Consider the following 8,942-nt stretch of genomic DNA (forward strand, 5'->3'; position numbering starts at 1 on the left):
GTCTGTGTGGAGTTTGCATGTTCTCCCTCCTGTGTCTGTGTGGGTACTCCGGCTTCCTCCCACAGACGTGCAGTTAGTGGGGTGAGGTTAACTGGTGATCGTGAGTGCGGTCTCTCTGTCCCTGCAACTAACTAGCGATCTGTCCCCGCCTCACTCTGGGACAGGTTCCAGCCCCCCAACGACCCTGATAAGGATAAGTAGAAGAGAATATTCACGTGTATGCGAGAAGATTAAAATTCAAACTGAGTTCTGTGTCGCCGGCTTCAGAGATCACTCAGTTTTACTCAAACTGCACTAAAGCTGCAGGTGGTCTCGGATAAAAGTGCGCATATTTTTATTTATTTTTTTAATCGCACGGAGAAACAGTAACAAGCAGAAAGTTTGATTATCTGAGTCATGCTCAGGAACAGCTCCCCCGTCCTCCTCATGATGCATTTTGAAAATGAAGACGCAGGTCAGAGGTCAGAGGATGGAGACGAGGAGGCAAAGGCCTCTTAACTGCCGAAGAGAACATTTTCCTACAAATAGGTAAGATGCAGTCGTCATGATTATCAGGAACGACACGTGTTAAATAACCACAGCTTGTACACACCATTTAGAAAATTTATTCATTCATATTATTTATATATATACACACACACACACGCACATACAGTTATGTTTATATGATAATATATTTCTATAGAAATCTATGCATACTGCATCCTTTCAGAACATGTCACTGCAATAATAGAAGTCGTGGAGAATAAAAGGCTGACAGTGTTTCACCAGCAGCTCTGCTCATGTCTTTACATTACAAACACTTTTACAATCAGACTTATGTGAAATCGTCATACATGGACCTGCATCAGCTACAGAACAGAGTCTCTGTAAAAACGTAGAGACGTGTAACGAAGCGTGCAGAAGCTGCTGGTGACTACGAGGTGACATTTCTGTCCAGACTCTCGGAGATGTCACGAGAAAGAAGACACAGTCCACAATTTCATTTCATGGCTTCAGTCTTCATTTATACTGAGCTCAGTAAAGAGCGACTCTGACACGTTCGATTTGTCACAATGCCCAAATAATTTAGAACAGAAAACAAACAAGTCATGGCACGAACACACGTGGATGAAATCAAGCGTCTGCTTCCCAAATCTGTCCAAAGACGCCACGTTCAGGTTTCCCTGCTGCACAGACTCCTCAGTTTCAGCTGCTTTTAAAGAGAACTTTACCTCCAGCGCGTTTTTCGTCCCGCGAGAGCAGCACCAGTTCAATTTAACGTGCACCACCGCAGCGAACCGTTTAGACTCAGACCCAGAAGCAGTCACATATTGCACTATGAATGCAAAAATACCATCGACACTATACAGGAAAGTGCTTCTAATCTTTGTACAGCTGCTACACACAAACACGAGAGACATGTACACCAGTCAGAGTGTCTGTGCGTCTGCATTACCGTCACACAGGCCGTCACGCCCTACAGTACAACTTCCACTTGACTTTTTAGACAAAGAGCTAAACCCAAAGGCCCGTGCAGGTGTGGTCGGGTGGAGCTGGTGCTCCAGGCGGCCTTTAGGGCTGCTTTTGTCTCGGGTGCAATGTTTTCAGGTGAAGTGGGGGCAGACGGCGTCAAGTACTTTAGGAAAGTTCAGGAATGGACCTTGAAGGCGAGCAGCTGCTCAGAGTGCATGTTGTTGAGGGAACGCAGGTCGGGCAGCTTGAGCAGCAGTTTGGTGAAGATGGAGGCCTCGTTGGGGTGGTTCTTGGTGATGAGGCTCCGCAGGGCGCGGATAAGCGTCTCCTGCAGGGCCTCCACGGAGTTCACGTTCTCGATGCCAGATCGATCTGGGAGAGGAAGAGGTAGCAGGGAGGAGAGGCCTCAGTTAGCGATACGTTGACAAACAAACAAGAAAAACGGCCGTGTGACCCGCGTGGAGCCGTGTGGTTAGTCGCAGCCTCGTGTCAGGTTAACGTGTTTGTGATAATGACATGATGGACTGTCACTCTACAGCATATGATTGACCAAAGTCAGTCTTCAGCGTGTCCGTGATGCTCTAGGAATAAATGCAATTTTGCACAAACTGAAACCGTTTGCCTCACGTGTGCTCAGGTCACAGCAGAGGAATATTTTAAAGCCTGACTCAGTTTAAATGTGTTTACACTGAAACAGCTGAGCTCAGTCCTGCTGTGAGTGTTCATCAGATAAGCAGCAGGTGGCGCCAACTCGCCAATCTGTACCATTACAGTGCAGTCAAAGCTCAGGCAGAAAAAACAAAGTTAATGAGCCAATTTTTCTACCTGTTCTCATCATTTTGGATACAAACACTGACGGTGGTTTATGCGTCGCTATCAGTGGATGGATGGTCTGATAACCCACCTGCAGAGACCAGAACCACAGCAGTAAACAGGCTCATCTCCTCCTCACTGAGACCCAGGTTCATGAGCTTCTCACTAAAGTCAAACATGGAGTTGAGCAGGTCCCCGGCCCCCAGGGCCCTCAGACTGTCCACGCTGTACCTCTTCCCTCCGAGAAAGGTGACAGTGCGGTCCTTCACATCAAACAGCGAGGCAAACCGAACCACCAACACCTGCAGGCCACAGAGTGCCCCAGATTACTACAGACAGACGAAACAAGACTGCAATACGTAAGAAAATTCAATGAATTACCTCAAAGGTGCCAGCCTTTAAAAGGCTGACCTGGTCATGCTGGGAAAGCTCTCTGAAGCCTGGGATCTTCTTGGCAAACTCGACCACCTCCCTGACCGCCGGGGTGAAGCTGTGGGAGAATTCCTCCCACACCTCGTGGCCGGACTTCTGAGGGTCCACGTGAGGCGAGGTGTTCATCGGACAAACCTGCGGATCAGAGCGGGCCTTCAGTTTGGACACGAGTGCATCCACACCTCTGAAACCTCCTTTTCACTAACTAATCACAGACACGATGGCTTCATGCTGCTGTTGGGACAAACGGAGTGATTTTCATTGCGCTCTGAAACAGAAGCTTCGTGTTGGTGAGACTTCTAGAGTTTGTTTTTGCCCTAAAAGCAGCTGTTCTATTCACATCTATTCATGCATACAGAGGCAGGAGCATCTATCCAAACAACAAACAGACACTTTCATTTAAAAGGCTTTTTATTTTACAAAGTCCGCTTTTACACCTTGACATTGATTTTTAATGGCTTGCCTAAACTGTTACCATCCACTGCCCTCTGTTCAGCTTACCAGATGCATCCTGTTGCCTCCTCTCCACAGGGCGATGCTGCACGATCCATTGGTGGAGCCTTCTGTGGACGGTGCCCTGAAAGCTCCATGTGTATATGCTGGAAAGTGGCTGGTGGCAGCCGTCCTGGACAGCCCAAAGGGGCACTGGTTGACCTCCTTCTGACCCTGGGGGTCAAGGCTCAAGGTGGAGTGCCGGGCCACCGTGACCGGGCTCTTGCGGTGGTCCCAGGTGCCCTGCCGCTCCTGCGTCTGGTTGTCGGTGGGGGTTTTGGCGAGGCCACAGCCGAGGGTGTTCGCAGGCTGCGAGGCCTGGGATGGCAGGCTGCTCTGCTCCTGGTTGTACATGAAGGTTTCCTGGTGGGCCCTGGTCACCGAGCCGATCACCTCCTCCTCGCTGCTGTCCGACGCGCTGGGCGAGGCCGAGCTGGGGCTGGTGTCCATCGACGCGGCGGGTTCTGGGTCTAAGCTGGAGTCTGATTGGCTGGAGTGAGGTGAGGAGGAAGGAGAGCAGGAGGCGGCGGGGACGGCATCGTCTGAGGTAGGCTCGGTGGCGCCGGCTGGCAGCGGTTTAACAATGGGCAGGCTCTGGCTGCTGTACAGCTGGCTTTGCAGCTGGCTGTTGTTCATCATGTTGTTCATGGCGCTCTGCATCTCCAGCAGCATGCGCTGTTTCTCTCGCTTCGGGATCCGGCCGAAGCGTACAGCTGAAGAGCGAGAAGAGAATCTCCTTGATTTTTGCCCAAGTCTCAGACATTCGTTAAACAGGAATTTAAAAGGAGGACATCTTACTCTTCTCCAACCGTTAGCTTCACACCTCATGATTACTGCCTTCAAAACAAATCCAGTCATACTGAGAATTACTGCCCCTCAACCATGTCGTCATTAAACTCCAACGTCCTTCCACAGTCAGTGATGCTGGACTATTTCCATCTGTCATTACTAACTGAGCCAAAAGGACTAATGAACGGCATCTTAAAACAAAAATAACAGAAAAGGCTCAATTAAAAGTTTGAGCTTCGTGATTTCTTTGTTAAAAGTGTTTCTTAATGTTGTATTTGGAACACTTTGGTTTTCATGTAGCGCTCTCCTGCAGAATGCCTCATTTTCCATTCACACACATTCACACAGGTACGTTGTTTCTCTGCTAACACTCACACGAGCAGAACTCTGCCTGAGGAAACTTTGGCAAGCAGACGGGGGAATCTAACCACCAACCGTCTGACTAGAAAATGACACTTATTCGCTTTTATAGCTTTGAAATTGACCGTAACCTGTTTTACGTGTTAGAAAATGGCGTGCTGAGCGTTACTCTGTGAAACCAGCCTCGCTAATCTCTTCACCGAACACAGCGCGAGTCAGTGAACGAGTGCGGGTACTCACAGTCTCTGGACATGCCCACCAGCAGGCATTTCTTGAAGCGGCACTGCTGGCAGCGGTTCCTGTTGATCCTCATGATGGGGCAGCTCTCGTTCTTCAGGCACTTCTTGTACTGGATGTTCTGCTGGATGCTCCTCCTGAAGAAGCCCTGAGTGTGTTCACAGACACAGACAGCTTACTTTTGTCCTCTTTCTTAGATAAATGAACAGTTTCTACAGTTTGACTTTTAACTGTCTGAATTATGTGCGTGTTCGCCCTCTAAGGAGCGCTGTGGTATGTAGCACACTGTTCTCCAGCTAACTGGGCCACACAGCACCATGAAGCATGATGGGTAACAGATATAAATAAAGGCAGAGTGAACTAGTTTCAGTCTGAGCTGTGCAGATGGCTAAAGTGACCCACTTCAACCAAAGACGCCGTAACGCTCGTGTCTGTGTCGCACAGAGACTCATCCTGTGCTGCCTGCGAGTTCACACTGCGTCGTATCAAAGAGGCAGCCTCACCTTGCAGCCCTCACAGGCATGGACGCCATAGTGAAATCCAGAGGCCACGTCCCCGCACACTTTACAGAGCAGCACCAGGCCGTTGATTTCTGAGAAATACAAAAACATATTCTTACAGTTTATCTGAAAAAAAAAACAAAACTGGGAACCCACCGATTATTCCCAACGAGGTCACCGAGTCATTACGCCGGTGCTCCTCCTGAACAGTAGGTGCCGCCACTCACAAAAAACCCCAAACCCTCTGCATCAGTCCTGGTACAGGAGTAGAAGAAGAGGAAGCTAAACCACTCTCAAATAACCTGCTGTGCTATATTATGTGCAGGGCTCGCACAATCGCTAGCCCGACGTCCCGGAGCTAGCGATATCTCCGGTTGGGCGACCAAAATCTATCTCAGCCCCGCCCGTCGGGTTATCATATAGCCTGACGGGCGGGGCTGAGATAGCTAGCTAGCTCCGGGACGTGGGGCTAGCGATTCTGCGAGCCCTGATGTGGTACAGTTCACATCCCTGCCCGTCACTACAGCCTCAACATCACACTGCTGTTTCTGATAAACTGCTCTGTGAAGGTTTATGTTGAGGATTTATTTATAGACACAAGCACGTCACATGTAAAAGTCATTAGCCGTCTACAGGAAGCTCGTGCTGGCTCCGTCTTGGGTTTCTCCTAAACAGCCTCTGGTTTCATTTCAACCGTCTTCAGAGAGAGAACATTAGTTATGAGATGTTCTTGGTGCAGTGACGGCGGCTGAAACAAGCTACCTGGAAGTTAAAATGTCAACATTTGTTTTGGGCAGATTCCAATAATGTCCTTGAGATGTTTAAGTCATATAATGCTCTCACTGGCCTGACATGCTGCACTGATTCCTAGACTTAACACAGGCAGCATCTGAAGACACATAAGAGAGTGTCCAACTTACTTGTGATGCCAGTCTTTGCTGTGGACGACGAGCGTCCACCTTTCTGAGTCCGTGGCAATTTTAGGCCTCCTACGGCCATCGTGGCGTCGAGTGGCTGCCTCAGCTGTCCGTGGCTAGGCGGGGACCCGCGGGGCGGGGAGGATGACTGGTAGCTGCCATTGGAGGAGTCGCTATGACACGACTCTGGGCTGGAGGCAGAGCTGGACGAGCTGATGTAGGCTATTACGCCTCCTGGTGAGCGATCAGCAGAGAGGGGAGGAAACGGACTATGAGAACAGGGACTGTAACAACGAAGCAAAGCCTACTGTGTGAGCTTGCACTGAAAACTTCTCATGCATTTTATGAGGAAAATAGACAGTATCAAAGATGAATGTAGCTCCTGAAACGTGACCTGTATTGGTCTAATGGTCTGCAACCAGAAGAACAGCCCTCGTGTCCCTGTGACCTCTGTAAATGCTTTCCTCACTTTACTTTCAGGTCATATGAATCCATTCAGTCAATTATGGTCTTTATTAGAGTCAATAAGGACGCTCACCCAGGAGCTGCTCAGTGGCTAACCACTCCTCCAATCACAACCATCAGAGGATGAGTGTGTGGTTCAGGACCCACCCCGTGCTCCTCATATGCAGTCTCAGAACAGCAAGACGGCAACGGAGAGAAACGCTCAGCTGAGGGCCTGACAGAGACACCTCAGTAATGGGTGACCTCACTGTAATAAAATGAGTCCATCTCGTGCCTGATAACACATTTCTGATTTGTTTTTAATGTGCACTTTATCAAACTTTACTGATTGTTTCTGCATTAGGACAAAAAGGAAACTCACTTCATCGTCACACTCTACTGCAATCACAAGAAGCTACCAGATGTGCGTGTCTTCTTTTGCTCGTTGTCAGTTACACCGTTTATTTCATCGGTATAACCTGAGCCCTGTTTGAACGCTGTAATGTCGCCATGGTTTCTGTAGGTGGCGCTTTTCTCCCTGACTTACCACCCCCAGCTACAGACACCTTCCCTGTGTGAAAACCAACCAGCTTAAAGTAAAGAGGGCAGACGAGAATACGACAAACATTTCTTGGGCCAGTAAACGCCGCAGAGACGGGCTGCTGCACCAGGGAGCTCCACCCTCAGCACAGGCTGACCTGATTTCTTCCTCTCCCATTCTTTATGATTAGGTAACAGCGATTACATAATGTCAGCCTGGCAGGGGTGTGTATGTAGTTCAGTCATTCACAGTCGTAAAAACATATCGAATACATGCCTTCATTTATACACTTTTCATTTTAAAAGAAATATATAAAAATTGTCCCCCATTAATACACGGCAAAAGAAAAGTATGAGGTGAAAAAGTGCCAGTGATGACTCAGAGCTCACGCAGCCTCTTTGAATGCTTCAAAAATGAGGTTCAGTTCATGGGATTATCAGGTTACTGTGTATCCAGCATCATGAGCGAAACAGGAAAATATGAGTCAAACCTGTAACTAACTCAGTGACCGTCTCCAGCTCTAATGTTTATCTAACTCTGCGTAATTAGATCATTTTATACGAGCTGGAAACAACCGAGGCTGCGTTTACGGCCCTCGGGAAATATCTTAGTTCGAGTGCTGTCAGCGGACAGACGATGAGCTCGAGAGTTGAGCAAACGAAGACAACTGTGGACTTCCGGTTTTTTATTATTATTTTTTTATTCAATGTTGTTTTTATTAAATCAATGGTAACATAGAAACTGAATACAGCGGGTCATATCGCGACGTTTATTATTAATCATGTTACTAACGTACGTTTCTTACACAAAAAGCCTTCCCCGTCCCATGAGCAAAGCACCACAGCTGCTGGTGTTGGGGTTTAAACGCACCCCACCTGGAGCACGCATGCGCTTTCCCCGGGAAAACTAGGTCAGCTCGCGTTGCCATGAGAGGCCTCACGTGTATCACGGCGAGACTGCACACATCGAGCTGGGAGAAATTATGCAACGCCTACGTCACTGCACCGCGCGGCCAATGAGCTGAGACGCACGGGGAGCGTAAACACAAGTGCACATGGCTAGGCTGGCGGGTCCATGTGAGCCGAGATGACTGCAGTGCCACGGAAGCCAAACACTGGTGTAACAACAACCGCCCACGGTGGCCCTAACCCACTTTAACTGTAACAAGTGAGTTCGACAGAAAGTCCACAATAAACAAGAAATACAGTCAGAATGTGACCGGTCGTGTTACTTTTCCGGTTCGACTGAAGCCAAAGGCAGGAGGTAAGTACAGTACGCCCCCCGTCGCCGGGTGCAGATGCTGTCAGGCGTACTTACCAGCTTTGGTGGACTCCATGTCCTGTGAGTCTGGGGGTTTCCTCCTCTGCTACCTCGGTGCCAAAGCCGTTTTCTCAGTTTTAGTGTTCAGCAACTGAAAAGTCGCTGATTGGTCTCAGTAAGAGAAACTAACAGTCTTTAAGTTTGAACCAAAGACAGAAGCCTAGTTCAGACCCTACACGCTACGGTCGGCTTTACAAGCAGCCCGGTGGAGATGTACTTTCCCCCTAAAACAACCAGAAAATCGGCCGAGGCGACGATCAAATGTGCAGCGTTCACTCGTTCCTGGAGCTCCAGTCCAGGCGTGTGCGCGACGGCTTTCTGCTCTGTTTCGAGTAGCGATCAGTGTGAAAACCATGTGACCCAGTTCACTGACTCCTCCCTCCCCTCCCTGCAGCTTTGCACTTGTGTCAATGTAACCCACTGACATACTTTCACCAGTGAAACGGAGCAAAGATACTCGGCAATGTCAGAAAAGACGAGCGGGTTGCGACACAGCATCTCCTCCTGATAGCGTTTATCATATGCTGAAACATTTCATTGAAGTCCAAAAGTTTCAGGACACCTTATATTTATCTATGTGACAGTGCACTGATGTTCCTGCTAAAGCTTCCACTGTGGCCCACTGCAAGTCTGAAAGCTGCA

General features: G+C 48.8%; 1 protein-coding gene across 1 annotated transcript; it reads right to left on the bottom strand.

Annotated features, from left to right (window-relative positions):
* Window positions 1–589: 589 nt before the first annotated feature.
* Window positions 590–8,684, bottom strand: nr1d2b (nuclear receptor subfamily 1, group D, member 2b). The gene is made up of 8 exons (XM_005937485.3): window positions 8,298–8,684; window positions 5,999–6,229; window positions 5,082–5,170; window positions 4,582–4,726; window positions 3,202–3,905; window positions 2,650–2,835; window positions 2,360–2,570; window positions 590–1,827 (listed from the first exon to the last, which is right to left on the bottom strand). Exons 1-8 carry the CDS (start codon window positions 8,314–8,316, stop codon window positions 1,631–1,633), a joined length of 1,782 nt encoding a protein of 593 aa, XP_005937547.1. The 5' UTR covers window positions 8,317–8,684; the 3' UTR covers window positions 590–1,630.
* Between the last annotated feature and the right edge of the window lie 258 nt (window positions 8,685–8,942).

Source organism: Haplochromis burtoni, unplaced genomic scaffold (genome assembly GCF_018398535.1).
Source record: "Haplochromis burtoni strain Fernald_Lab_line unplaced genomic scaffold, NCSU_Asbu1 Contig_218, whole genome shotgun sequence".
NCBI classification, from domain to species: Eukaryota; Metazoa; Chordata; class Actinopteri; order Cichliformes; family Cichlidae; genus Haplochromis; species Haplochromis burtoni.

Excerpts from the sequence above, each read along its gene's own strand:
- nr1d2b (XM_005937485.3), bottom strand. Across the intron at positions 3,906-4,581 it reads GGTGGGCATGTCCAGAGACT|CTGTACGCTTCGGCCGGATC; the intron begins GTGAGTACCCGC and ends CTCGCTCTTCAG. Across the intron at positions 1,828-2,359 it reads TGTGGTTCTGGTCTCTGCAG|ATCGATCTGGCATCGAGAAC; the intron begins GTGGGTTATCAG and ends TTCCTCTCCCAG.